The 25,305-nt window shown below is 44.1% G+C and overlaps 1 protein-coding gene across 3 annotated transcripts; it reads left to right on the top strand.

Moving 5' to 3' along the window:
* Positions 1-4,390: 4,390 nt before the first annotated feature.
* On the top strand, positions 4,391-24,473 carry LOC138999853 (zinc finger protein 420-like). 3 transcript variants are annotated; one of them, XM_070402067.1, is made up of 4 exons: positions 4,391-4,461; positions 7,056-7,182; positions 16,029-16,102; positions 22,478-24,473. In XM_070402067.1, exons 1-4 carry the CDS (start codon positions 4,447-4,449, stop codon positions 22,517-22,519), a joined length of 258 nt encoding a protein of 85 aa, XP_070258168.1. In that variant the 5' UTR covers positions 4,391-4,446; the 3' UTR covers positions 22,520-24,473. The 3 variants fall into 3 exon arrangements, with proteins under 3 accessions (XP_070258168.1, XP_070258167.1, XP_070258169.1); XM_070402066.1 differs by having other exon boundaries at positions 17,433-24,473; XM_070402068.1 differs by lacking the exon at positions 22,478-24,473 and having other exon boundaries at positions 16,029-17,106.
* The last annotated feature ends 832 nt before the right edge of the window (positions 24,474-25,305 follow it).

Genomic DNA, 25,305 nt, shown 5'->3' with positions numbered 1-25,305 from the left:
CAAAGACAGGGCACGTGGATTCACACCAACAGGGAGGGGGGCGCTTTTTTTATACTGCGGTTGGGTGAGGGGTGGGGACATGAGCTGAGGTATTCAGTTGAGGAAGTTACAGCTGCAGGGGGTCAGCCAGGTATTCAGGAAGGAGTCAGTATCTGTGTGGGGGTCGTTGTGGATTCAGGGAGAAGCCCGTATCTGTGTCTGGCATGCTGATCTGTTAGACATGCCAGGGGGAGTCCATTATCTCGTTACATTTCAGCATGTATCCGATCCTGGGCTCTCTCCGACCTAACAAGATGGCTGACTTCCTTAATTCAAGCTGCCTCTCCTTCAGTGGGGAGACACAGGGGCTGAGAGAGCAGGCTGCCCTTCCTCCTCCCGCTTCCTCACTGAGGTTTTAATGACTCCCGGGAAATTTGAGTCAGGGAGTTTCTGGTTTCAAACTCAATCGGCCCCACTTTTGAATTCTCTAACTTCACTGTAAGAATGTTCCTGGCTTGTGAAGATCTTGAGAAAGACACCTCCCTGGGACACCTGCAGCTGAAGGGCAGATCAGCCATAGCTCTAAGCACAGCCTCTGGGATCTGGGAAACTTCTGTGTGAATTCCCCTGATTCCCTCCTGTTTGGTGCCACTTCCAGGAGCCAGCCCCAGAAACATGGTGAGACTTTAGGAAATTGCATTGCATTCTCTCACCCCAGCTGGAGACCCAGCTGTTGGTGTCAGCCCTGAGGGGGTGACGAGGTTTCCTTTAGGGTAGAAGTATGAGCTACAGGGTCAGGGTGTGGTGCAGGCGTTGGTCAAGAGGCAGAAGGCAGAATTTGGTCAAGGGAGTCTGATAGAACCTCCCTTTACCCCCAACTGGTGGGCAGAGTATGACCTAACCTGCAGCCCGGAAATACCTGAGTGACTAACCATGTACAGTGGGGCTTTGACTTATGAGTTTAATTCGTTCTGAGACCCAGCTCGTTAAGGAGCTCGTTAACTCAAATTAGTCTGTCAACTCAAAGCAAAGAATCTGCGGAGAGACAGCTGGTATCTCAAAAAACTCGTTAGTCGAGACAGTCGTAAGTCAACGCCCCACTGTACCTTATATGGACTATACATTGGACCACCAATCCACAGCTGCCAAATACCCTAAGCCCTCGTCCTATATGGACAATGCAGTAAGCCACCAATCAGTGTGCGCCGAGTACACTAAGCCCCCGCCACTTCCCGTTCCTCCCCTCAAAAGGTGTGCCCACCCCTGGAGGTGCTGCTCTCCTTCCCTTGCGAGACAGCCTGGCAGGTCGTTCTCTAATAAAGCCTGTAGTCCTGGTTTTCCACCTCTGTCTGATTTTTCAGATTCCAGGGAGGAGATTTCACCACTGGGTTAGGGGGAGGGCAGTTCTTATGTTCCCTCTGGGGGCGTCAGCCCTCAGCCCCCAGCTGTGCATGAGCTGTGCAAACAGAGGAAGTCTAGGCTGCCCCCTTGCGCCCGCCCCTCCTTCCCTCTGTGCTTGTGGCCTGCTCTCCTTGCTAGTCCCCCCCCCTCCCCAAAGCAGAATGGATCAGCTCAGGCTCTGGCCCCGCCCACCCCCAGGGAGGCGCATGCGCAGTTCCTTGCAGACGCGGAAGCGGCCGTGGAGGGGAAGGTGGCGGTTCCCCCTGAGGAGGGTGTTTGTCTTTAAAGCTGACGCTCCCCGTCCCCCTCCCCGCAGGGAAGGCTGAGGGCGCTGCCGGCGCTGAAGTCCTTGTTGGGGTCCCCGCCCCGGAGCCTCTCTCAGCGGTGAGTCCGCGTCCCGGGAGGCTGCGCGGTGCGGGCGCCACGTGCCTTTGGGAGGAAACGGAGGCCCCGGCCCGGGGTCTCTCCGCCTGTGGCTGTGGCCACCGCCTGCCGCGCGGTTTTCCTGCTGAAAACCGTTCCCGGGGCCGCCGGTCCTCCCCGCGGGGCTGAGAGTCTGGGTCAGGGGGTTCCCGCCCTTTGCGCCCCCCCCACCCCCCCACGCCGGGCGCTTTCCGCCCAAAGAGCCCGGATGGCTCCCGGCCTGGGGGTTCGCACCCCCCTCCTAGGCCCACCCCCATTTAATGAGGGGTCTGCCTGCCGGGGAGCACAGTGTCCATGGGGGGGGCTCAGGGGGAGGACGCGGTGTCCCCTGAAGAGGCGACCTGCCCGCAGGGAGGGGCTTTGTGGGCGCGGTGACTGCGGGGGGCGGGGGCCCAGGCTGGGGGGTCAGGAGAGGGAGTGAGAGACAGACATGTGGGCGGGAGGAAGGGCAGCGAGGGGTCCACAGAGGGGCCCATGGGGGTGTGGGGGGGACTGGACGGCGACGGTAGGAGTGAGGGGGTCAGTCGGGAAAGTGGCCTGAGGAGGAAGGAAGTGGAGACACAGGGAGGAGGGGGAGCCCAGAGAGAGGAAGGGGGGCTGAGAGGGAGCGGGTCCTGGGGAGCAGAAGTGGGGGCCGCACAGGAGGAGGCACTTGAGACAGAGACACTCGTTCAGAGGAGAAGAGTTGGGGAGCGAGTGCAGGGACAGAAAGGGGGGCTCAGGCATGAGGGAGCAGAGGGAGCAGCCCTGAGTCAGCAGCTGTGGGAGCGGGACAGACGGGAACAGGCAGCAGAGGGGCCGCGGGCGTGGGGAGGGGAAGACGCAGACGTGTGTGGAGATGGAGCCTCAGAGACCAGGAGAAAGAGCCCCTGAAGGGAAGGAGGTTTCAGGAGTTTCATGGTCCAGGTGTAGGACAGACAGAGAGAAAAGGGGACAATGAGCAGGGAGAGGGGGGGACACAGGAAAGGACCACAGTGGAAAGGGAGTAGGAGACAGAGACAGATCCATAAACAGAAATACATGTAGTGGGAGGAGGGGAACCCTGATCTGGGCAAGTGGTGAGCTCATGGGGTGTGGATCATTAAGTTGGGATCTATTGGCTTGTGGCTTGTTGAGGGATGTTTAATGAACTGAAGATGCAGAGGTAAGATGAGCACTCAGGCGATTGATTGACATTGATTGACGGACAGAGGGCTACCGCTTGCTCTGGCATGTAGCAACCTTTGTACTCTCAACCATTGCTTCTTTGGGGGTTTGGTACAGGGTTAGTGCGTCAGCAGTTAATCAACTAAATTTGGTTTTGTTCTATATTACAATAGCGCATTGAACACAACGTGCAGCCGTGCCCTGCCTTTCTGCTCTACACCCACAACTATTTAATCTTACCCTTTCTTAGGGAGGTAAATGTTCCGGGAACTCAAGATTGTGTGCAATCTTGACCCAGCGTGACTCGCTTGCAAGTCACCCTGGGCTCCTGATGGAACATTCACCTCTTCTTGGCAGGAATTCAGATCCTTGATTACAAATGTCCAGCTACATGGCTTTGTGTGTGTGTGTGTGTGTGTGTGTGTGTATTTAAAGATACATATTACTATTGATCTCTGGGAGGCAAAGAGAGGGAGAGATACGCAGTTATTGATCAGCTGCCTCCTGCTGGCCCCTCACTGGGCATCAAACCTGCAACCTGGCCTTAGGCCCTGACCAGGAATCTAACCATGACCTCCTTGTTCAGAGGTCCCAGCTCAATCACTGAGTTATGTGGCCTAGGTGTGGCTTTATATATTTCATTTAACAGCTGAATTGTCTTAGTTATACAGATTTGAATGACAATTATAAATGTCCAGTGTATAAGGCTTGGGAATTTTATAATTATTTGTTTCCAATTGCAAACTTCATTCACTCGGAGGGGAGAGACTTGTCTGTTGGTCATGGGTCCCTTGTCATTTCCTGGTATGGCAAGGAGTAAGTCACCTGTGTCTGTCATCATCTGATGCTTTTTAAAAGGAATATTCGAAGCCTTAGTTTTGTTGCTGTGGTTGGTGGTGTGTGTGTGTTTGTGTGTGTGTGTTACTTTCCTGAATTTACTTTTTCTATGTCTGATAATTTATTATTTAAAAACATCCTGAGATAAATCCTCTGGGTCTTCTCAGTTCTCCAGAGGAGCTTTAAGAAATGCCCTCAGGTGTGCTTTCCCCCATAGAGTCGGACAGCTTCTCTAGGTGGGGCATCATGGGTTATTGAGGTGCTCTTGGTGATTGGAAGGTGAGGACAGGGATTAGCTGGAGGGTTGCAGGATGCCTTTGTGAGAGTGGGGAGCAAGCTTTGTTCAGGGGAGGTAAGGGGGTGCTCTTTGGTTTAGGAGGTCCGGGTAGCAGCTCACCTTCTCATTTCTGTAGTAGCTTGTGAAAGTCTTTGGGAGGAGAGACGCATGAACACATACACTCGAAAATTCACAGTGTGGTCTCCATGTAGGAGCTCATTGTCCCTGTCTCTCTCCTGTGACCAGGGACAGGAGGGGTGTCCTTTGCCTCATTTCCAGGTCCTTCTAACTGTGAGTGTGAGTTGAGCTGATTAAAAGACTGTGACTCCTCAACATTGTGTCACTGAGGAAACAACCCAGAACTCGATCAGGACCAGGACCCAATGGCTGCTTCTCAGGTATCAGATGTGTCCTCTGTCAGATGCTGTGTTTGCTTTTCCTCGAACATCTGGTGATTTATTTCTCTTTCTGGTGTTCTTGCCTTTTCAGGTTGTTTTTCTTTCCTTATTTCATTACTTTATTAATCATAGTCAATGTCAGCAGTTTCTATATTTCTTTCTTTTTTTTGTGTGTTTTTCTTTTTTTTCTCTCTTTTTAAAAAAATATTTTTATTGATTTCAGAATGGATAGGAGAGGGAGAGAGAGATAGAAACATCAATTACATTAGAGAATTATGGATCAGCTGCCTCCTGCACCCCACCCTGTACTGGGTATGGAGTGAGCCCTGACCAGGAATCTAAGCCTGCCCTCCTGGTTCATAGGTCAGCCCTTTACATCTCAGGCACACTGGCCGGGCTATAATCCCCTCCTTTGTGCCAGAGCCGTGTCTGCATTCATTTTGTCACCCTCACAGGTCAGGAAGCATTCCTACCTTTAATTAGTGACTTTCAACTAATGAAAACATTTCTTTTGTGACAGATCAAACTTGGAAGGCAGCCATGTCTAACATCCCTATTGGGATGGGGTCAGAGGCTCAGGTATCAGGAAAGAAGGAAAATGAAGGTTTTAGGTTCACGTGGCTGCAGCATGAGCTCTAGATCAGGGGTAAGAAGATGCACATTTTACTACTCAGAATAGCTCAGAAAGTTCTGAAAAGAAGGGCAAATAGAAGAAACTTGCTCATTAGATTACTACGAAAGACTTGGGAAGTACATGTTCTATTAGCTTACAGAACATGAGAGGTACACGTGGGTTGCCACAGGCAAAAATGAATGTTTATTTGTGATCATTTCCAGAAATTTTTAAAATTTATTGAGGTATTTTTCGCAGTAATGTCACAGCAGTGATGACCTGACCTTCCCTATGCTTCAGTCACCTGATGCCCTTTGTCTCAGTCCAACTGATGATCACATGGCAGAGCTGCTCCCCTCACTGTGGTAGCGATTTAATGAAAGTTGTACAAAGACCATCGCTTCACATCTGGCAGTGTCCATCCTCTTAGATAGCGTTTGCTTTAGAAAATGAAGGACTTACTTTTCTTTCCTACAGATCATTGGCTTTTGCATGGGAGCTGTAAACAATTAGGCCTTGATTCTTTACATTTTCCTTATATTCTATTCCATCATGGACATACCCTACATTATCATTTTTTGTATTGTCTAGAAAGTTTCCAAGAATGATATCATTAATGTCTGATCAGTTTTATTAAATTTCTGCAATATAGCTCTCCACTAATGATATGTAAAAATTTTGAAAGAAATGTATTAGTAAGAAAAGATTAGTTCCCCCAGGCTGGTGTGGATCAGTGGTGGAGGGTTTGATTCCTCTCCTAGGGCAAGTAGCTCCTGGGTACCTGTGGTAGGCAGCCAATCCATGTGTCTCTGTCTCTCCCCTTTTCCTGCCTCTACCTTCCTGCCTTTCACTCTCGAAAGTTCAATGGAAAATATCTCCCCAGGGGAGCATTTAAAACCACACAAAGGTAACAGTGTGCCTTTTTGGCTTTATATCATTAAGTTTCTCTCTGTATTGTGTTTATAAAACACAAAGGGGATCATCCACAAATAGATTCATGAGATTTACACACTCACTAAGCCATTTTGATTTCATAGTTGTAAAATGTGTGTGTATGTGCCTAAACTGTTAACTTTATTTTAGCTATCTTTCTTTGTGTTTTTTTTCCCCCAAGTATATTTTTATGTATTTCAAAGAAGAAGAGAGAAGTAGAAAGAGATAGAAACATCAATGATGAGAGAGAATCATTGACCAGCTGCCTCCTATACACCCCACACTTGGGATTGAGCCTGCAACCTGCTCATGTGTCCAGAGCAGGAATTGAGTGAGTGACCTCTTGGTGCATGGGTCAGCACGCAACACTGAGCCACACCAGCTGGACCAGGCCGAATAATCTTCTACGATTACTCAGTAAATTTCCAAATTGGATTGTAGTTCTTATGTGTCCTATTCCATGAGAACTGAATTCCATTAATAGACACTTTTAGTTCAAAGTTCTGTATGAATTTTTCCTTGTGTTTTCTTTTTCTGGGTATTCAGAAGTTTGGCACATCACCCGGAAATATTGGCATCACAAGTAAAAAGTGAGCTTGTGACACATATGGAAACACAGGCCCCATCTCAGAACCCGGGTCAGCATCTGTATTTTTACAGAAGTTCATTTCGTTGTGTTCTGCTTCACACTTGAGAAGAAGTCCATATACTTCCAACCAGCATAACCTTTCCCACTGAGAAATATACATCACTGACCCTGAATGATGCAAATACAGCCTTCAGAAATCCATATGCCCCTGTGCATTTCTGAATTTTTAAGGTTATTTTCCTGTAAAATAAAATCTGTACTGTGGATTTGTGGACATGTGTCATCCTCGTGTGTCAGTGTCAGAAAACACATCAGAGAATGTTACTGGAGCAACGTGATCTTACTGGCTAATTCAGGATATTCCATAGGTCAAAACCTCTTCTCCTGACACTCTTTTCATGTTGGGTGACATTATGAACTCTTCTGGTGACCTCTTGGTAAATGTGTGTTTTCTTTCAGGGTCTGTTGACCTTCAGGGATGTGGCCATAGATTTCTCTCGGGAGGAGTGGGAATGCCTGGACCCAGCTCAGCGGAAGTTGTACATGGATGTGATGTTGGAGAACTACAGCAACCTGGCTTCCCTAGGTAAGGATGACTTCCTTCCCAATTTCCTACTCCATCCCCAGGGTTTTGTTTCCATTATTATTTTAACATCTCTCAGGGGCTTCTCCTTTTTCTGGTAGATTCTTGCTCTTGAAGAACAAATTGGGCCTTAGCTGTTTGGGCTCAGTGCATCGACTGCCAGCCTGCAGATTGAAAGGTCCTAGGTTCCATTCCTATCAAGGGTCAATGCTTGCTCCCTACTCAGTATGGTGTGTGCAGGAGGCAACCAGTCAACAATTTTCTCTCATCCTTGATGTTTCTCTCTCTCCCTCTCCCTTCATTTCTGAAAGCAATAAAAATATACATTTTTAAAAAGGGAAACAAATTGGGGGTAGAAAAAGGCTTTGTGAAGTATGTGAATTAGGAACTCAGTGCACACTTTACATAGTGTATACACTAATTATGATACTATCATAAGATAAAATTTTAGAAAATCATTTTCTAGAACATTCTAACATTCTACCATGTCTTCTAGCCAGAGGACAACTTGGAATGGAAATGGGAAGGCCTCTCTCAAAATACTCCATTTTCTTTAATTTTTATATTTTTTAAGATTTTATTGAATTCAGGGAGGAAGGGAGAATTAGAGAGAGATAGAAACTTCAGCTGGGCATTCATTGATTTTTTTTGTATGTGTTCCGACCACAGATCAAACATACTACTTTGGCATATTGGTACAATCCCCTAAGCAACTGGGCTACCTGTGTAGGTAAATTGGATTCTTTCACTTCGTTCTATGTATCTAGGCTCCTATCATGTCTTTTCATGGCTTGATGTATTATTTCTTTACTAGAGACCCAGTGCATGAAATTTATGCTAACGGGGCAGTGGGGGTGCACTCAGCCCAGCCTGCACCCTCTCCAATATGGGACCCCTTCGGGGGATGTCGGATATCCCTCTCACAATCTGGGATTGCTGGCTCCCAACCGCTCACCTGCCTGCTTGCCTGATTGCACCTAACCGCTTCTGCCTGCCAGTGTGATCACCCCCTAACCACTCCCCTGCCAGCTTGCTTGTTGCCTAAGTGCTCCCCTGCCATCCTGATCGCCCCCAACTGCCCTGCCGACCATCTTGTGGCTGTAGTTGCAGCCATCTTTGAGGGCAGGACAGCCAATTAGCATATTCCCTCCTTATTGGCTGTGTGATCCACCGTCTTCGCAATGGCACAAGGGCTAATTAGCATATTTCCTCTTTATTAGATAGGCTAGTAGTAATACTTCATTGTTTGTACTTCAGTGTATTTATTAACTTGTTGATGGACCTCTTCATTGTTTCCAATAATTGTAAATTATGAATAAGCAGCCCCTTGTAGGCTTTTGTATAGATAAACGGCTCAACTTTTTGATTTAAGGTTAAGGAGCCTAATTACTGAGTGTATATTCAGTTTTGTAAAACCTCCAGAGCATCTCTCCAATGGGCTGTAGCATTTGGCATTTTCAGCAGCAGTGATTGGGAGTTCCAATTGCTTCACATCACAAAGGCATTTGGTGGGGTCAGTGTTCTGTATTCTGACCTGTTCCATGGTGGTTTACTATTGCTTGGTTGTGCTCTTTGTTACTTCTCATTGTCATAATGTGCATTCCCTTAATGACATAAGACATGCAAGATATTATTACACTGATTTTCTATGAGTATATATTTTGTAGTGCTGTGCTGTGCATTAAGGTATTTGGCTCTTTTCATGTTGTTATGTCAATGTTGAGTTTGAAGCCTTCTTTGTTTATTTTGCATAATTGTCCTGTGTATGTTGACTTTTTTATCAATATATATAAATTCACTAGATTCCTGGAACACAAAATACATGCTGTGTAGGGTTCCTGGGCCTGGCCTCCTGGCCTCCTCATTCCCTCACTCCTAAGTGCCTCCACCTCCGCTGGTCGCCCCCTGGTAGTCAACGCACGTCATAGCTTGCGATCGAACTCCCGCTCTCCAGGTCGAACTCCCAGACAATATGTAGATTTCTTATTGATTTCAGAGAAAAGATGAGGAGAGAGAGATAGAAACAGCAATGATCAGAGAGTATCATTGATTGGCTGCCATGTGCCCTGAGTAGGACTCGAACCATGACATCTTGGCTCATAGGTTGATGCTCAACTGCTGAGCCGTGCCAGCTCGGCCATGTTGACTTTTACAAATATATTTTCTCAGCCTGAGGCTTCTTTGTTTTTTTTCTGTTGAGGATGACGTTTTTGTTGTTATTTTTTCTTTAATGCTTGAGTTGATACATTGACGTTTCCAGTTTAATACAATGGATTGAAATACAAACCTGGTTATGCAGTTGCCTTTCAAAAATGTGAAATATATAAAATTTATGTAGTTTTATATTCCAGAACATGGAAGATATATTTGCAGCTATTGTGTCATTTCTGGAATAAACACATAGTGAGTCACGTCTTGAAGGAGATGAGTTGAGATATAAATTTTGTCACCTTGTGTGTATAACTAAATGAAATCTTTTATTTCAAATGCTAGAGGGTCATTATAAAAATAGTCCTTTTTTTATCAGTCCGATATCTTCACTATTGCAAATAGTGCTGCAATGGATATATGGCTGGGTAAATCTTTTTTAATTCATGTTCTCTGTATAAATTCCCGGAAATGGAATCGCTGTGTTAACTGGTACTTTTTTGTAAATATTGGAAAACCCTCCATCATGTTTTGTAAGTGGCTGCAAGAATCTATCCTATCTAATAAAAGAGGAACATGGTAATTAGCCGTATGGCTGCTACCCTTCCCATTGGCTAATCACTGAGATATGCAAATTAACTGCCAACCAAGATTGCAGCCGGCAGCCATGCACTGAAGCAAACAGGGAGGCTTGCTTTCTCCAGTGACGGCGGACTCCAGGACTCCAACGTTCCCCACCTGACTTGCTGGCCTCTCAGCTGCAACTCTAAGCAACTATGTTGCAAATATAGAAGCTAAACCAAACCCCAGAAACCTGCGTGAGTCAGCCGGGCTTCAGCCAGCCAGACTGCAACATTGTATCAAATACAGAAGGTAAACAAAGGTCAGAAACCTGCTTTCAGCAGCGAGGCCTCAGAGCTAAAGCTGGCCCAGAATAAAAAAGAAAAAAAGGAGCGCTTGGGAGCTTCAGTCACCCGCCAGCATGAAAACGGCCCTCAGCCCCTCACCCAGACTGGCCAGGCACCCCAGTGGGGACCCCCACCCTGAAGGGTGTGTGACCAGCTGCAAACAGCCATCATCCCCTCATCCAGGCTGGCCAGGCACCCCAGTGGGGACCCCCACCCTGATCCAGGACACCCTTCAGGGGAAACCAGCCTGCCCCCAGGTCTCTATCCTATATAGTAAAAGGGTAATATGCCTCCCAGCACTGGGATCAGTGGAGTAGCGAGGCCTCCTGGCACCGGGTCAGCGTGACAGGGCAGTGCCCAAACCCCCTGATCGCCCTGCTCTGTGTGTGACAGGGTGTGGTGCCCCCCCCCCCCACAGGCCCTGCTCTGTGTGTGACATGGTAGAGCCATAACCTCCCCATTGGCCCTGCCCTGAGTGTGACAGTGGCGGCGCCCCAACCTCCTGATCCGCTCTGCTCTGTGTGTGACAGGGGGCGGTGTCCTACCTCCCCTATTGGCCCTACTCTGTGAGTGACGGGGGAGCTCCTCAACCCCCTGATCGGCCCTGCTCTGTGAGTGACAGGGGGGAGCTCCCCAACCCCCTGATGGGCCCGGCTCTGTGCATGACAGGGGGTAGCTCCCCAATCCCCTGATGGGCCCTGCTCTGTGCGTGACAGTAGGTGGCGCCCAACCCCCCAATCGGCCCCACCCTGAGCGTGACTGAGGGTGGCATCGCAACTTCCCAATCCGCCCTGCTCTGCATGACAGGGGGCAGTGCCCCAACTCCCCAATCGGCCCTGCTCCGAGCCTGACCAGGGGCTGCACCAAGGGATTGGGCCTGCCCTCTGCCACTGGAGAGCAGGCCTACGCCAGCAGGTCTTTACCTCCCAAGGGATCCCAGACTGCGGGAGGGCACAGGCCTAGCTGAGGGTCCCCCCCTTTTCCCCCCCAGTGCACAAATTTTTGTTCTCCGGGCCTCTAGTATATATATAAAAGCCTAAGTGATTGGTCAACCAGTTGCAATGACGACGCACTGACCACCAGGCGGCAGATGCTTAACACAGGAACTGCGCCCTGGTGGTCAGTGCGCTTCCACAGCCAACCACCCTTGGTTGTCCAACCTCCTGTGGTCCCTCCCACTGGCCAGCCAGCCCCGATTGCCAGCCAGGCCGAGGGACCCCACCCGGACACAAATTTATGCACTGGGCCTCTAGTATGTTTATAATCTTGCTGACAGTGCATGAATGTTCTCCTTTCTCCATTTCATTGTTAATACTTGTCATTTTTTGATTTATGGATGGTTAGCATCCTGTTCGGTTTTTGGTAATATTTCATGATGGTGTCCATTTGCATTTCTTTGATGATGAGTGAATTGAATATTTAATATGTCTATTGTGCATCTTTATGTCCCATTTGGGAAATGTCTATTCAGGTCCTCTGCTCATTTTTCAATCATATTGTTTGTCTTTTTGGTTTTAAGTTGTATGAGCTCCTTATATATTTTGGCTCTTTAGCTTTTGAGGATGTAACAATGCTGGGCTTTTGTGGTTGTTATTATTTTGTGGTTTCTATGGTATGCCGAACTTACTCTTTTGTACTCTCATTTTTTCATTTTTTAGCTTCTTTGTTATGCCTAGGAAGATATATCCAAACCAGTATTTTTAAAAGTGTTGGTGAAGTTCATTGACTATGCTTTCTTCCAGTGTTTTCATGGTTTCAGGTCTTATATTTTAGTTGTTAGTCCATGCTGAGTTCATTTTGGGTCATGGACTATGAAAGGTATCTAGTTTTAGTATTTTTGCATGTATCTGTTCTATTTTTGTCACACTACTTGGTGAAGAATCTTGTATTCTTGCCCTCTGTCTTATAGATTAATTAATCACACATACAGATTTGGACATTTTTAAAGTTGTGTTACTTTTTTCATGTTGATTTTTAAAAGGTCACTGTATATTCTGGATACTAACTACTTATCAGATAATGTGCTTTGTAGAAATATTTTCCCCTGCCACAGCTTGTATTTTGAACGCACTAACAATTTGCTTTAATGGAAGTTATATTTGTACTAGAAACCTGGTGCACGAAATTTGTGTACGGGGTGGGGGCTTGTGAGTCCCTCAACCCAGCCTGCACCCTCTCCAATCTGGGACCCCTCAAGGGATGTCTGACTGCCTGCTGAGGCCCGATCCCAGACCTAACTGCTCCCCTGCCAGCTGGATTGCTGCGTAAGTGCTCCCCTGCTGGCCTTGTAGCCCCTAACTGCCCTAACCTACAGGCCTGGTGACCCTTAACTGACCTCCCCTGCTGGCCTGGTTGTCCACAACTGCCCTCCCCTGCGGGCCTGGTTGCCCCTAACTGCCCTCCCCTGCCGGCCCGGTCACCCCTAACTGCTTTCCCCTGCAGGCCTGGTCCCCCCAACTGCCCTCCTTGGCAGGCCTGGGTCTCCCCCCAACTGTCCTCCCCTGTAGGCCTGGTTGCCCCCAACTGCCTTCCTTCGCAGGCCTGGTCCCTGCAACTTCCCTACCCTGCAGGCCTGGTCGCCTCCACCTGCCCTCCCCTGCTGGCCATCTTGTGGCAGCCATCTTGTATGTTGGAGTGATGGTCAATTTGCATATTATTGCTTATTGGATAAGATGGGGTGTCATGCCTTTTGACTATTTTGTTTTGTGACCTTTCCATTTAGTGCTATAATAAAAAAAATCAAATGTCATAGAAACTTTTCTATATGGCCTGGCCAGTTTGGCTCAGTGGATAGAGTATCAACCTGTGGACTGAAGGGTCCCGGGTTTGATTCTGGTCAAGGGTACATAAACAAGGTGTAGGCTTAATCTCCAGTAGGGGGGCCCTGCAGGAGACAGCCAATGAATGAATCTCTCTTAATGTTTCTATCTTTCTCTTCCTCTCCCTTCCTTTCTGAAAGCAATACAAATGTACTGGTATTTAAATGAAAAACAAAAACTCTTCAATAACTTTTCTTTTAATAGATTCAGTTATTATTAGCATTATGTTTGAATCTTTTATCCATTTTGTTTTAATATTTGTATATGATGTTTAATTACAGTTCAATGTCACTCATTCTTTTACACGTAGACATTTAAGTATCTCAACACTATTTGTATATGTGAGAATATGCTTTACTTCTTTGGTGGTGTAGGCACCCTAGTAGAAGATTATTTTACCTCATGGGTGAGTAGTTGTAAACAGGCTCTTTATTCCACAGTGTTTCTTTTTGGTAGTTGTTGTTAATCCTCACATGAGGACATTTTTTCCATTACTTTTCAGAGAGAGTAGAAAGGTGGGAGCAAGAAGGGGGGAGAGAGAGGGAAACATCAATGTGAGAGAGACACATCGACTGGCCCCCTCCTCCATTCGCCTCCACCCAGGTGGGGTGGGAATTTGCAACCGAGGTATGTGTCCTCTAAGGGGAATTGAACCTGCCACCCTTTAGTACACAGGATGATGCGCTGACCCTGAGCCACACTGACCAGGGCCTACTGTGCTCCTTTATTTACCTGTGTCTTAACGTGTAGATGATACGTTTGGATCACACCAGTTTTGAAATATTTTTTTTATATCTGGGTGTATGATGCCTTTCAGTTTGTACTGTCTCTCCCATGTTTGTTTTGGTTCCCTGGTGTCCTGTGTCATTTCATATCAATTTTAGGATGAAGTTTGCTAATTTTGTGAAAAGCGACATTGGGACGTGGATAGTTCCTGCTTTTTTTTTTTTTTTTTTAAATAAATCTTTACTGTTCAGAATATTATAGTTGTTCCTCTTTTTACCCCCATAGCTCCCCTCCACCCAGTTGCTACCCCACCCTCTGCCCTTAGCCCCCCCCATCCTCATCCATAGGTACAATTTTTGTCCAGTCTCTTCCCACACCCCCACACCGCTTCCCCCCCCGCAAGAATTGTCAGTTCACTCCATTTCTATGCCCCTGATGCTATTATATTCACCAGTTTATTCTGTTCATCAGATTTTTTATTCACTTGATTTTTAGATTCACTTGTTGATAGATATGTATTTGTTGTTCATAATTTGTATCTTTACCTTTTTCTTCTTCTTCCTCTTCTTAAAGAATACCCTTCAGTATTTCATATAATTCTGGTTTGGTGGTGATGAACTCCTTTAGCTTTTTGTTATTTGTGAAGCTCTTTATCTGACCTTCAATTCTGAATGTTAGCTTTGCTGGATAAAGTAATCTTGGTTGTAGGTTCTTGCTATTCATCACTTTGAATATTTCTTGCCACTCTCTTCTGGCCTGCATAGTTTCTGTTGAGGAATCAGCTGACAATCGTATGGGTACTCCCTTGTAGGTAACTGACTTTTTTTCTCTTGCTGCTTTTAAGATTCTCTCCTTGTCTTTTGCTCTTGGCATTTTAATTATGATGTGTCTTGGTGAGGTCCCTCTTTGGATTCTTTTTGTTTGGGGTTCTCTGCGCTTCCTGGACTTGTAAGTCCTGCTTTGAATGTTTGTCCACCTTGGGTACTCGTGACAGCTTATACTGTTAGCATTCCAATGTAAGGTCATTGCATATGCATTTATTGAGTTCTTATTTAATTACAGCCAGCACTACTTTATAGTTTATTTTTATTGATTTTAGAGGAAGAGCAACTCAGGGGAGGTGGGGGAGACATATGTTTCCCCAGTTAGTTATGCATTCATTGATTATTTTTTAGTGTGTCCTGAGCACGGGTCAAAGGTGCAATGTTTTGGTATGAGGATCACATTCTAAACAACTGAGCTCTTGGGCAAGGTGAGAATATCTTTTCTTTTTTTCTTTTTTTTTTTTTTAAATATATTTTATTGATTTTTTACAGAGAGGAAGGAAGAGAGATAGAGAGCTAGAAACATCGATGAGAGAGAACCATCGATCAGCTGCCTCCTGCACACTCCCCCCTGGGGATGTGCCTGCAACCAAGGTACATGCCCTTGACCGGAATCGAACCTGGGACTCTTCAGTCCGCAGGCCGACGCTCTATCCACTGAGCCAAACCGGTTTCTACTACTTAAAATATCTTAAGGTTATAACAATGTATCCTAAACTCATAGTATCAACTACATACAAAAACTCTGCAGATTGTGATTTTTACTCGTGTACCGACATACGTTGATATCACATTATCTTTAATGTTGTGTGCCTGCAGTTATTTAAGATTTTATTCTTCTTATATATTTTTTATTTTTTCAAAATACCTTTTTATTTCAAAGAAGCAGATGGGGAGAGAGATAGAAATATCCATGATGAGAGAGTATCATTGATTGGCTCCCCCACACTGGGAAATGAGCCCGCAACACAGGCATGTGCCCTCACCGGTAATCAAACTGTGACCTCTGGTTCATAGGTGGGACCCTTATCCACGGAGCCGCACCACTCAGACTATTCCTTTTATTTTCTAAAGTTACACAAGAGAAATCAAAATGATACGTGTTTCTTTAATAGAACACCACAAATAGAAGATGCACAAATGCACTTTCCTCATCTCTCTTTCCAGTGAAGAAACTGGGAATTGGGAGTGTTTTTATAATATTGCCATTGTGTGCCAGAGCGTTTGAGCAGGTATCATTGGCAAATGTAAGCAACTCTTTGTCCCTCTTTGATGTGAGTTTTCCTCGTTGTACCTATCTTGAGCTTTTGTTGAATTCTACACTGGCTCTTGGAGTACTCGAAAATGTTATTTGGTCAATACTTGCTGGTAAGTTCTAAGTGCACTCACGTGATTGTCAAAACGGAAAATTTGTTTTCTTTCAGCTATGTCACCTAAAGATAACCAGGCCTTTATGCCAAAGCCCGGAATACAAGATTTATTCTGTGAAATAATACTGGTAAGATATAAAAGGTGTCGCTTTGATAATGTACACTTAATGAAAGTCTTGAAATTTGAGGAAGAGTGTGATGACAACAAAGGATATTAATATAAACAACTAATCTGGAAAAATTATCATAATAAATTTCTTTTTACCTAAAGAGGTCAAGTATATTATGAATTTGGGAAACCTCCCAATTTAAAGTCAGTTACTTTGGCAGATCAGTGTGTTTATGCACATGAAGGTTGAGAACAAGTTTTTACTGTTATGCATTCATGGAAAAGAAATCTGGAAAAACTAGGAATTCACATAGTCTGTAGTGTAAATCATTTGCGTTGTTTAAAATTCAGGTGGGCCGAAACTGGTCTGGCTCAGTGGATAGAGCATCGGCCTTCGGACTGAAAGGTCCCAGGTTCGATTCCGGTCAAGGGAATGTACCTTGGTTGCAGGCATATCCCCAGTAGGAGATGTGCAGGAGGCAGCTGATCGATGTTTCTCTGTCATCGATGTTTCTAGCTCTCTATCTCTCTCCCTTCCTCTCTGTAAAAAAATCAATAAAATATTTTTTTAAAACACACAAAAAAAACAAAAAAATAAAATAAAATTCAGGTGGGATTAAACTTTGTCAATCATTTCTAAAATATATAGATTTATCATGCACCTATAAAATTAAAATGTGCTCAATTTGGAAATGTTTTATGGTTTTTTAAATTAAAAATATATAATTCATTTCAGAGAGTAAGGGAAAGGAAGAGGGAGAGGAAAACATCCACGATGAGAGACAATCATTCATTGGCGGCCTTCTGCATGCCTCCCACTGGGGACTGTTTCGGTAGCCAGGCCATGGGCCCTTACTGGGAATGGAACTGTGATCTCCTTGTTCTTATGTCAAAGCTCAACCACTGAGCCATGATAGCAGGGCAATTTGGTAATATTTTATTTATTCATTTTTATTATTATTATTTTAAAAAATATTTTTAATGATTTCAGAGAGAAAGAGAGAGGGAGAGACAGAAATATCAATCATGAGAAAGAATCATTGATCGGCTGCTTTGGCATGCCCCCTACTGGGGATAGAACCCAGGTCCCTTCAGTCTGCAGGCCAACACTCTATCCACGGAGCCAAACCAGCTAGGACAATTTGGTAATCTTTCAAATAAGGATTCATCCTTCTTCTTCTTACAATAATGTTTTGTGTTTATTTTTTGTCTAGTATATTAGGAAAGCTTTTGTTATACAACCGTCTAGGTTTAATGTGTATCACAAAATTGTTTTTCTGAAGCAAGTGTACATATTTAATGAAATTATAACTGTCACTAAAGGTCTTTCTATCTCCCATAATCACCAGAGGGCACATAATGGAGACAGAAGTTATGAGTGGATTGAACATTGGAAAAACATTAAGCTAGAGTCATATTTTAATCATCGGACAAGTGAGCTGGCAGAGGAGCATCATAAAAGTGGGAAAGTCTTTGACCAAATGTCCAGTCACAGTATCCATCAGGTTTTTCCTATTGTGGAGAAGACACACACAGGAAGTAAATGTGTCCAGTATTTTCTACAGCCTTCAAATTACGAGGAACAAGAGAATATTCCTACTGGGGAGCAGGCTTACAAATGGAAACCGTGTGGGAGAGTCTGCAGTCAAATAGTCAGTCTAAATAGACGCAAAAAAATCCATAGGGGAAACGAACCTTATAAATGTAAAGATTTTGGTAAAACATCTTATTGGCCTTCAGGTTATACTCTAAATCAGAGAATTTATACTGGAGAGAAGCCTTACAAATGTAAAGCATGTGGCAAAGCCTTTAAATGTCATTCCTCTCTTATTGTACATAAAGGAAGAATTCACACTAAAGCAAAATTATACAAACTCAGGGAAAATGAAAAAGTCTTCAGTCAGTCCTCAAGACATACGCAACATCGTAGAAGTCATAGGGAAAAACAGTCTTATAAATGTTCAGAATGTGACAAAATCTTTAGCCAGCCTTCAACCCGTATTCTTCATCAGAGAATTCACACTGGAGAAAACCCTTATAAATGTAGAGAATGTGGCAAGACCTTTAAAAACAATGCAGTTCTTACTAATCATCAGTGTGTTCATACTGAAGATAGGCCTTATAAATGTAGAGAATGTGGTAAAGCATTCTTCCACGCCTCAAGCATGAGTCGACATAAGAAAGTTCATACTGGAGAGAAACCTTACAAATGTAGAGAATGTGGCAAATCCTTTAGGCAGTCCGCAGCCCTTACTTGCCATCAGAGAATTCATACTGGAGAGAAGCCTTATAAATGTAGAGAATGTGGCAAAGCCTTTAGACATTCCTCCTCCCTTAATGTACATCAAAGACTTCATACGGGAGATATGGTTTATAAATGTAGAGCATGTGGCAAAGCCTTTGGCCGGTCCTCACACCTTACTTGTCATCAGAGAGTTCATTCTGGAGAGAAGCCTTATAAATGTAGAGAATGTGGCAAAGCCTTTAGGCAGTCCGAAGCCCTTACTTGCCACCAGAGAGTTCATACTGGAGAACAGCCTTATAAATGTAGAGAATGTGGCAAAGCCTTTAGATATTCCTCCTCCCTGAATGTACATCAAAGACTTCATACTGGAGATAAGGTTTATAAATGTAGAGCATGTGGCAAAGCCTTTGGCCGGTTCTCACACTTTACTTATCATCAGAGAGTTCATTCTGGAGAGAAGCCTTATAAATGTAAAGTGTGTGGCAAAAGCTTTGGCTATTCCTCAGATCTTAATCGTCATCAACTTATTCATACTGGAGAGAAGCCTTATAAATGTAGAGAATGTGGCAAAGCCTTTAGCTGGTCTTCAAGTCTTACTGTACATCAGAGAAGTCATTCAGGTGAGAAGCCTTATACGTGTAGAGAATGTGGCAAAGCCTTTGTCACCTCCTCAAATCTTATTAAGCACCAGAGTATTCACACTGGAGAGAAGCCCTGCATCCCTTACTAAGCATCAGAGAGTTCACACTGAGAGAAGCCTTCTAAATGTAGAGGATATAACAGCCTTTCATCAGTGTTTCTGTCTTACTTTACAGCAGAGTTCACACTTGAGAGAAGCCTTAAAAATGTGGAGGATATAACGGCCTTTTGCCAGTGTTCCTGCCTTACTGTACAGCAGAGTTCATAATTGTAAGAAGACTTACAGATGTGAGGAGTGTCGTATGTCCTTTACCAGCTGTGAGAACTTACAGAACATCATAGAATTGATACTGGCAAGAAGCCTTATGAATGTGAAAAATGTAGAAAAGCCTATATAAGGCATTCATGTCTTACTGTACCTGAGAGACTTTATACTAAAAAGAGAACATACAAATGTAGTGAATGGGCTGGAGCCTTGACTCAGTTCAAAATTCATTGCACATCAGAGATTTTACAGTGGAGGTAAGCCTTACACTGTGGATAATGTGAGAAAGCCTTTAATATGTAGTCTAACCTGCTCAACATTTTAGGAATCATTCTAAAGAGAAACAGCAATAATATAAAGTTTTCATCTAAGGATTTAGGCTTCAGAGGTTGAAGCTACATTGAGAATGATAAATAAGGTCTTACAAATTATCAGGCATATGTTAAAGTGTATATTTTCATATCTCATACAACATCGGATGATTATTACTGGATCGAATTCCCGCAGATATAAAGAAAGTGACAAAGCTTACACATAATGTAATCTTTAACCAACATCAGAATTCATACTGGGGAGAAACAATACAAATGAAATATTGTCCTAATGTCTTTAATCAGCATCCGATGCTTATTCCTCACTTTGGAATTCATTCTAGAGCAGCGGTTGTCAACCCGTGGGTCCTGACCACCTTTGGGGGTGGAACGAGCATTTCACAGGGGTCACCTAAGATCATCAGAAAACACATATATAATTACATATTGTTGTTGTGATTAATCACTATGCTTTAATTATGTTCAATTTGTAACAATGAAATTGGGGGTCACCACAATTTGAGGAACTGCGTTAAAGGGTTGCAGCATTAGGAAGGTTCAGAACCACTGTTCTAGAGGGATACCTTAAATCTGAAGAATGTGGGAAATCATATACTTGGACCTACAGCCTCTGTCAGTATCGGGTATTGTAAATGGATAGAAATTCTACATTCATGTTATAGGAGGAGGGACTTTTGTTTAAAATATAAAGTTTATAAAACTCAAAGGAATTTATGCCTCAAAGTGACTTTAAATATGTAAAAATGGAGCCAGACGAGCGCCCACAGTTGTGAAGAGAACCCACCAGAGGAGCTGCTGCCAAATGAGGAGCAGCTGCTACCACAACCGCAGACCGAGGAGCAACCGCAGACCGAGGAGCCACTGCCACCCAAGGAGCAGCCACTAAACAACTCAACATCTAGATATGTCAGTGAGATCAAACATGGGTAGACAAAGAAACCCCCAAATGGAAGAAAAGGACGGCTCGCCAGAAAAGCAGCTAAGTGAAACAGGCATGCTGGATGACAGAAAAAGAATTCAGATTAAGGGTCCCAGAGTTCATAAACCACATGGAGGAAAAAAAACAACTTATGCAAGAAGAAACAGATGAAAAAAATCAATAAATTATGTAAGAACCAAGAAGAAATGAAGTGTGATATAGCTGCAATAAAAATCACCAATGAAAGTTTCAACAGTAGACTAGGAGATGCCGAGGACCGAATTAGTGAATTAAAGACAAGGAAACAAAACACACCCAAACTGAACTGCAATTGGAGAAAAAAAATTGAAAGACAGGAGGAGAGCCTAAAGGAGCTATGGGACAACATGAAACGAAACAACATACGTATAATAGGGGTGCCAGAACAACAGAGAGAGGAACAAGGGTTAGAAAACCTATTTGAAGAAATAATAACAAAAAACTTCCCTGAGGTGAGGAAGATAAAAGTCACACAAGCACAGAGAGTCCCAAACCAGGTGAACCAGAAAAGGCCCACACCAAGACATCATAATTACCATGGCAAATGTTCAGGACAAAGAGGGAATCTTACACACTGCAAGAGAGAAACGAAAAGTTACATACAAGGGATCTCCCAGAAACACATCAGGCCAGAATAGAATGGACGGAAATTTACAAAGTAATGCAAAGCAAGGGACTGAATCCAAGAATACTCTATCCATCAAGGCTATCATTCAAAATTGAAGGAAAAATAAGAAGCTTCACAGACAAAAAAAGGTTAAGAAAGTTTATCACCATCTAACCAGCAATTCAAGAAATGCTAAAGGGACTGGTGTAAAAGAAGAAAGAAGAAACTAAGAAAGAAAACAGGCACAAAAAATAAAAATAGCTACAAACAAGTACCTTTTAATAGTAACTTTAAATGGACTAAATGCTCCAATCTAAAGACATCGAGTGGCTGAATGGATCAGAAAACATGACCCATATATTTGCTGTCTACAAGAGACCCACCTCAGAATAAGGCACTCACACAGACTGAGAGTGAAGGGATGGAAAAATATCTTTCAGGCAAATGGAAATGAAAAAAAAAACTGGGGTAGCAATACTTATATCTGACAAAGTAGACCTCAAAGTGAAGGCCATAAGAAGAGATAAGGAAGGCCACTTCATAATACTAAAGGGATAAGTATAACAAGAAGATATAACCCTGATAAACATATATGCACCCAATGCAGGTTCACCCTAATACATAAAAAGACTCCTGGAAGATATCAAAGGAGAGATCGACAACAACACAATCATAGTAGGGGCTTTAATACATTACTGACATCACTGGATAAATCCTCTAGACAAAAAATCAAAGAAACAGCAATCCTAAATGACTCACTAGATCAGATGGACTTAACTGACATCTTCAGAACATTTCACTCCAAAGCCATGGAATATACATTCTTCTCAAGTGTTCATGGGACATTTTAAAAAAAAGACCATATATTGAGTCACAAATAAAGTCTCCCCAAATTCAAGATGATTGAAATCATACCAAGCATCTTCTCAGACCGCAATGGCATAATATTAAAAATAAACTACAATAAAAACAACCCAAAATACTAAAAAATAAATAAATAAATAAAAGTGGGGGAAAGACATCCAAGCACTTTAACTCCACTGTACCAGGTAAACTGATACAGCTCAGAAGTTTTTCTTGACACCAACTGTCAATGCTGGAATTTTGTATTCTGTTTTATAAGGATTTAGTAAACTCATAAAAACTAAAAAAAATAAATAAAGATGTAAAAACGTTATCCAAATATGACCCTTTATATTCTTGTTGCATTTTTCAAAAGTAGATCTTGACATGAACTTGATTGACTGACTGATCCTACATTACGAGCTCTATAGGATTCAGCTTTAAATTTTGCAGCATCTTTTAGTTCTCTAATTAGGGTTTCTCAATGCTCCTGCCACCGCTCCAGGGAAAGAGGCGGTGTCTTGGAGGAAACCGGAGCCCATGGTGACCCCTCGTGACCAGGTTTCGAACGTTGGGGATCCAAAGGCAGCCTGACTGGGGCTGGCATGGATATGCTGGTAGAAGATGGTGTCTGCATTCCTGCAGTAAGTGGAAGTGCATGGCCTTGAGGTAGCACTGTCCAAGTTTTCTCTTGGAGTAGTATTTCTCTTGCTGAGCAATAGTCTATTCATCTGTTTCTCCAGAAGTTCGGTGCTAAGCTCTGCTAGCCTCTCCTTCATCCTGTGAAAATCAGTTAGTTTATTTTCCAATAACTTTTTGCATTCCATTTCTTCTTGGCAGAGTCGCACATATTTTTCCTATTCTCTGTTGATACCATCTTGAGAAATTTGCACTTTGGAGATTTCTGATTCCAGCTCTTTATTTCTGGCTTCCAAAGGACTTCTTATTGAAGCCTGATAATTTATCATCTGCGCTGACATTTCTTGAGATGCTCTTTGTATCTGTAAAAAGGAATTGATTTGTTCTCGGGTGTCTGCTACATCCCGTTTTGCTTTTTCATCAGTTTTCTTTTTCTACTTGTCTGCTTCACAGATTTCTATCCTATTCGTTTCCATATATGTTCTGAGATTTACTGGTTCTTGTTCCCACTTCTGTGCTGTATTCTTTAGTTCTTCACATTCCTTTAGAAATGCTTCCACTGCTAAATGCTGATGAGGTGTCTTTTCTTTAAGCTGACGTATAGATTTTGAAGATGAAGGTTGTACTTTTGCTATAAGAACATCATTAACCATGGGTTCACCTGGCTGGGGAGACTCTTCATCTTCTCCTAGGACTCTTTTCCAGAAGGAAGTTGCTCTTAAACGCCAAATCATATTTACCACAGTTCAGTCACAATGGGATAACCGTTGTGATGGAGTAAAACGGCCGCCTCTCCTCCCTTCTCCCCGCAGAACGCTGGCAGCAGGGCACATGCACTGCAACGGACTGGGCTGAAGTGTGCATGCCCGGTAATGGGCTTAGTCCCCATTGGGCTTGCACAGTCACTTGGGCCATGCAGTGAGGCTTGTCATTTTCTTTTCTTTTTTTATTTCTTAACTCTTTCTTGACTTTGGCAAATTAAAATAGAATAAGTTAACAAGTATTTTTTTCAAAAAAATGTTTTGTTCAAAAATACTGTCAAAAATTCCTAAAAAGCTTTCAGTACTGAATATAACTATTAGCACAGTGTCAAAAATGTTGAATAGGGAAACAAAATAAAAATGTGTGGTCCTGCAACCTGGCCTTCCTGTGCCATCACCAGGGACATCTGGGAGACAAAGAGGAGGAGGAGGCAAGGCTCCAGTGAGCTTCGCCCCCCCCCCTCCCCCCCCCCCCCGCTTTTTATTAACACAATTTGTCCTGAGATGAGGCAGAGATACACACTTCAAGGAGTCAGGGTTTCCTACAGAGTCCATTGTCAGAATGGGGGAATTACCCTACGGCTGTTCAGGTGTTTGGCCTGTACGAGGCAATAACATAAAGATTAAGATGCCCTGGGCTGTCTGGCAGCCACGAATCAATTTCATATATCCTATTCAGGTTTGGGGAAATGCCCTCAGCTATTTCCAGTTGCAGCCCTGCTGTCATGCTGGAATTGGTCTCCAGCAATACTCCAAACTTTAAATGTAGTTAGGTAATATTTGTATACTTGAATATATTAAAAGAATTGATGTTTCCATATGTACAATTAACTTAGAATATTCTTTATATTGAAATCACTTGAAGTCTTCTGAAAAGAAAATATGAATGTGATTTTTATTTCCATATCACTTGATGTTGCTATGTTTTATGCCTAGTGTGTATGTGAGTGAAATCATCGGGTTGATTGTTTCTGTCTTAAAGATCTGTGACCTGTGGTATATTATATGGACTTCCCTTGTGTACACTTTTTCATGGAATAATGTATACATTGTAAGAGGCAGTATTTTCTTCTATTAGAGAATCATGCTATTGAATAAATCTTTAAGAAAATTTTTTTAATGCTTACTGAGTGTATTTTTTCCAGATTGAGGAGGAAACTGGTCTAGCAAGACGTGTCAGGCCCTAAAAACTGTGAATAATGCATTGCCCTGGGTGGGGGAAGAGGTGGGGGAGGTTGTTATCGCTGGCTCCAGGACAAATCATCGATACCTGGGGGCCTTCCTGTAAGCCCACAAAAAGGGGCAGAACCATATCTGCAAGACAATGATCCCCATTATCTGTCCCAACCTCCCTGGTGCCGTCTCAGCCTCACCGGGGCCGTTACAACCTCACTGGGGCTGTCACAACCTCCCCAGGTTCATCCTGACCTCACCGGGACCGTTTCAACATCATCAGGGCCGTCCCGACGTCACCAAGGCCATTTCAACCTCACTGTGGCCGTCCCGACATCACCAGGGCCTTCCCAACCTCACCAGGTTTGTGTCGACCTCACTAGGGCCGTCTCGATCTTTCCTGGGGCATCCCGACCTCACCAGGGCCGTCCCGGCCTCACTGGAGCCGTTTTGACCTCACCGGGGCTGTCCCGACCTCACTAGGGCCATCTCGATTTCACTGGAGCTGTATCGTTGTTACCGGAGCCGTCCCGACCTCACGGGTGCCTTCCGAGCGTCACTGGGGAGACACGAAGTTTGGCCCTCTGTCCCCTGCCAGGTGGCTCCCCACCAGACAAAATCTCCAGGGGTTCCTTTTGGCTGAACATCCAGGACGTCTGCTTGGACCACACCCTCCACCAAGTGCACAGACTGCCCGTCTGACATCCCTCAGCATCCCACGCGAGACTGGAACCGGTGGGTGTGCTAGTGTGCCTGCTGG

Source organism: Myotis yumanensis, unplaced genomic scaffold, assembly GCF_028538775.1.
Source record: "Myotis yumanensis isolate MYYU_CA2020_CCGP unplaced genomic scaffold, mMyoYum1.0.hap1 SCAF_23, whole genome shotgun sequence".
NCBI lineage: Eukaryota > Metazoa > Chordata > Mammalia > Chiroptera > Vespertilionidae > Myotis > Myotis yumanensis.
This window is presented reverse-complemented; position numbering and strand designations above follow the sequence as displayed.

Coding starts and splice junctions, on each gene's coding strand:
- LOC138999853 (XM_070402066.1), top strand. Junction 7,183..16,028: donor CAGCAACCTGGCTTCCCTAG/GTAAGGATGACT, acceptor GTTTTCTTTCAG/CTATGTCACCTAAAGATAAC. Junction 16,103..17,432: donor TATTCTGTGAAATAATACTG/GTAAGATATAAA, acceptor CATAATCACCAG/AGGGCACATAATGGAGACAG.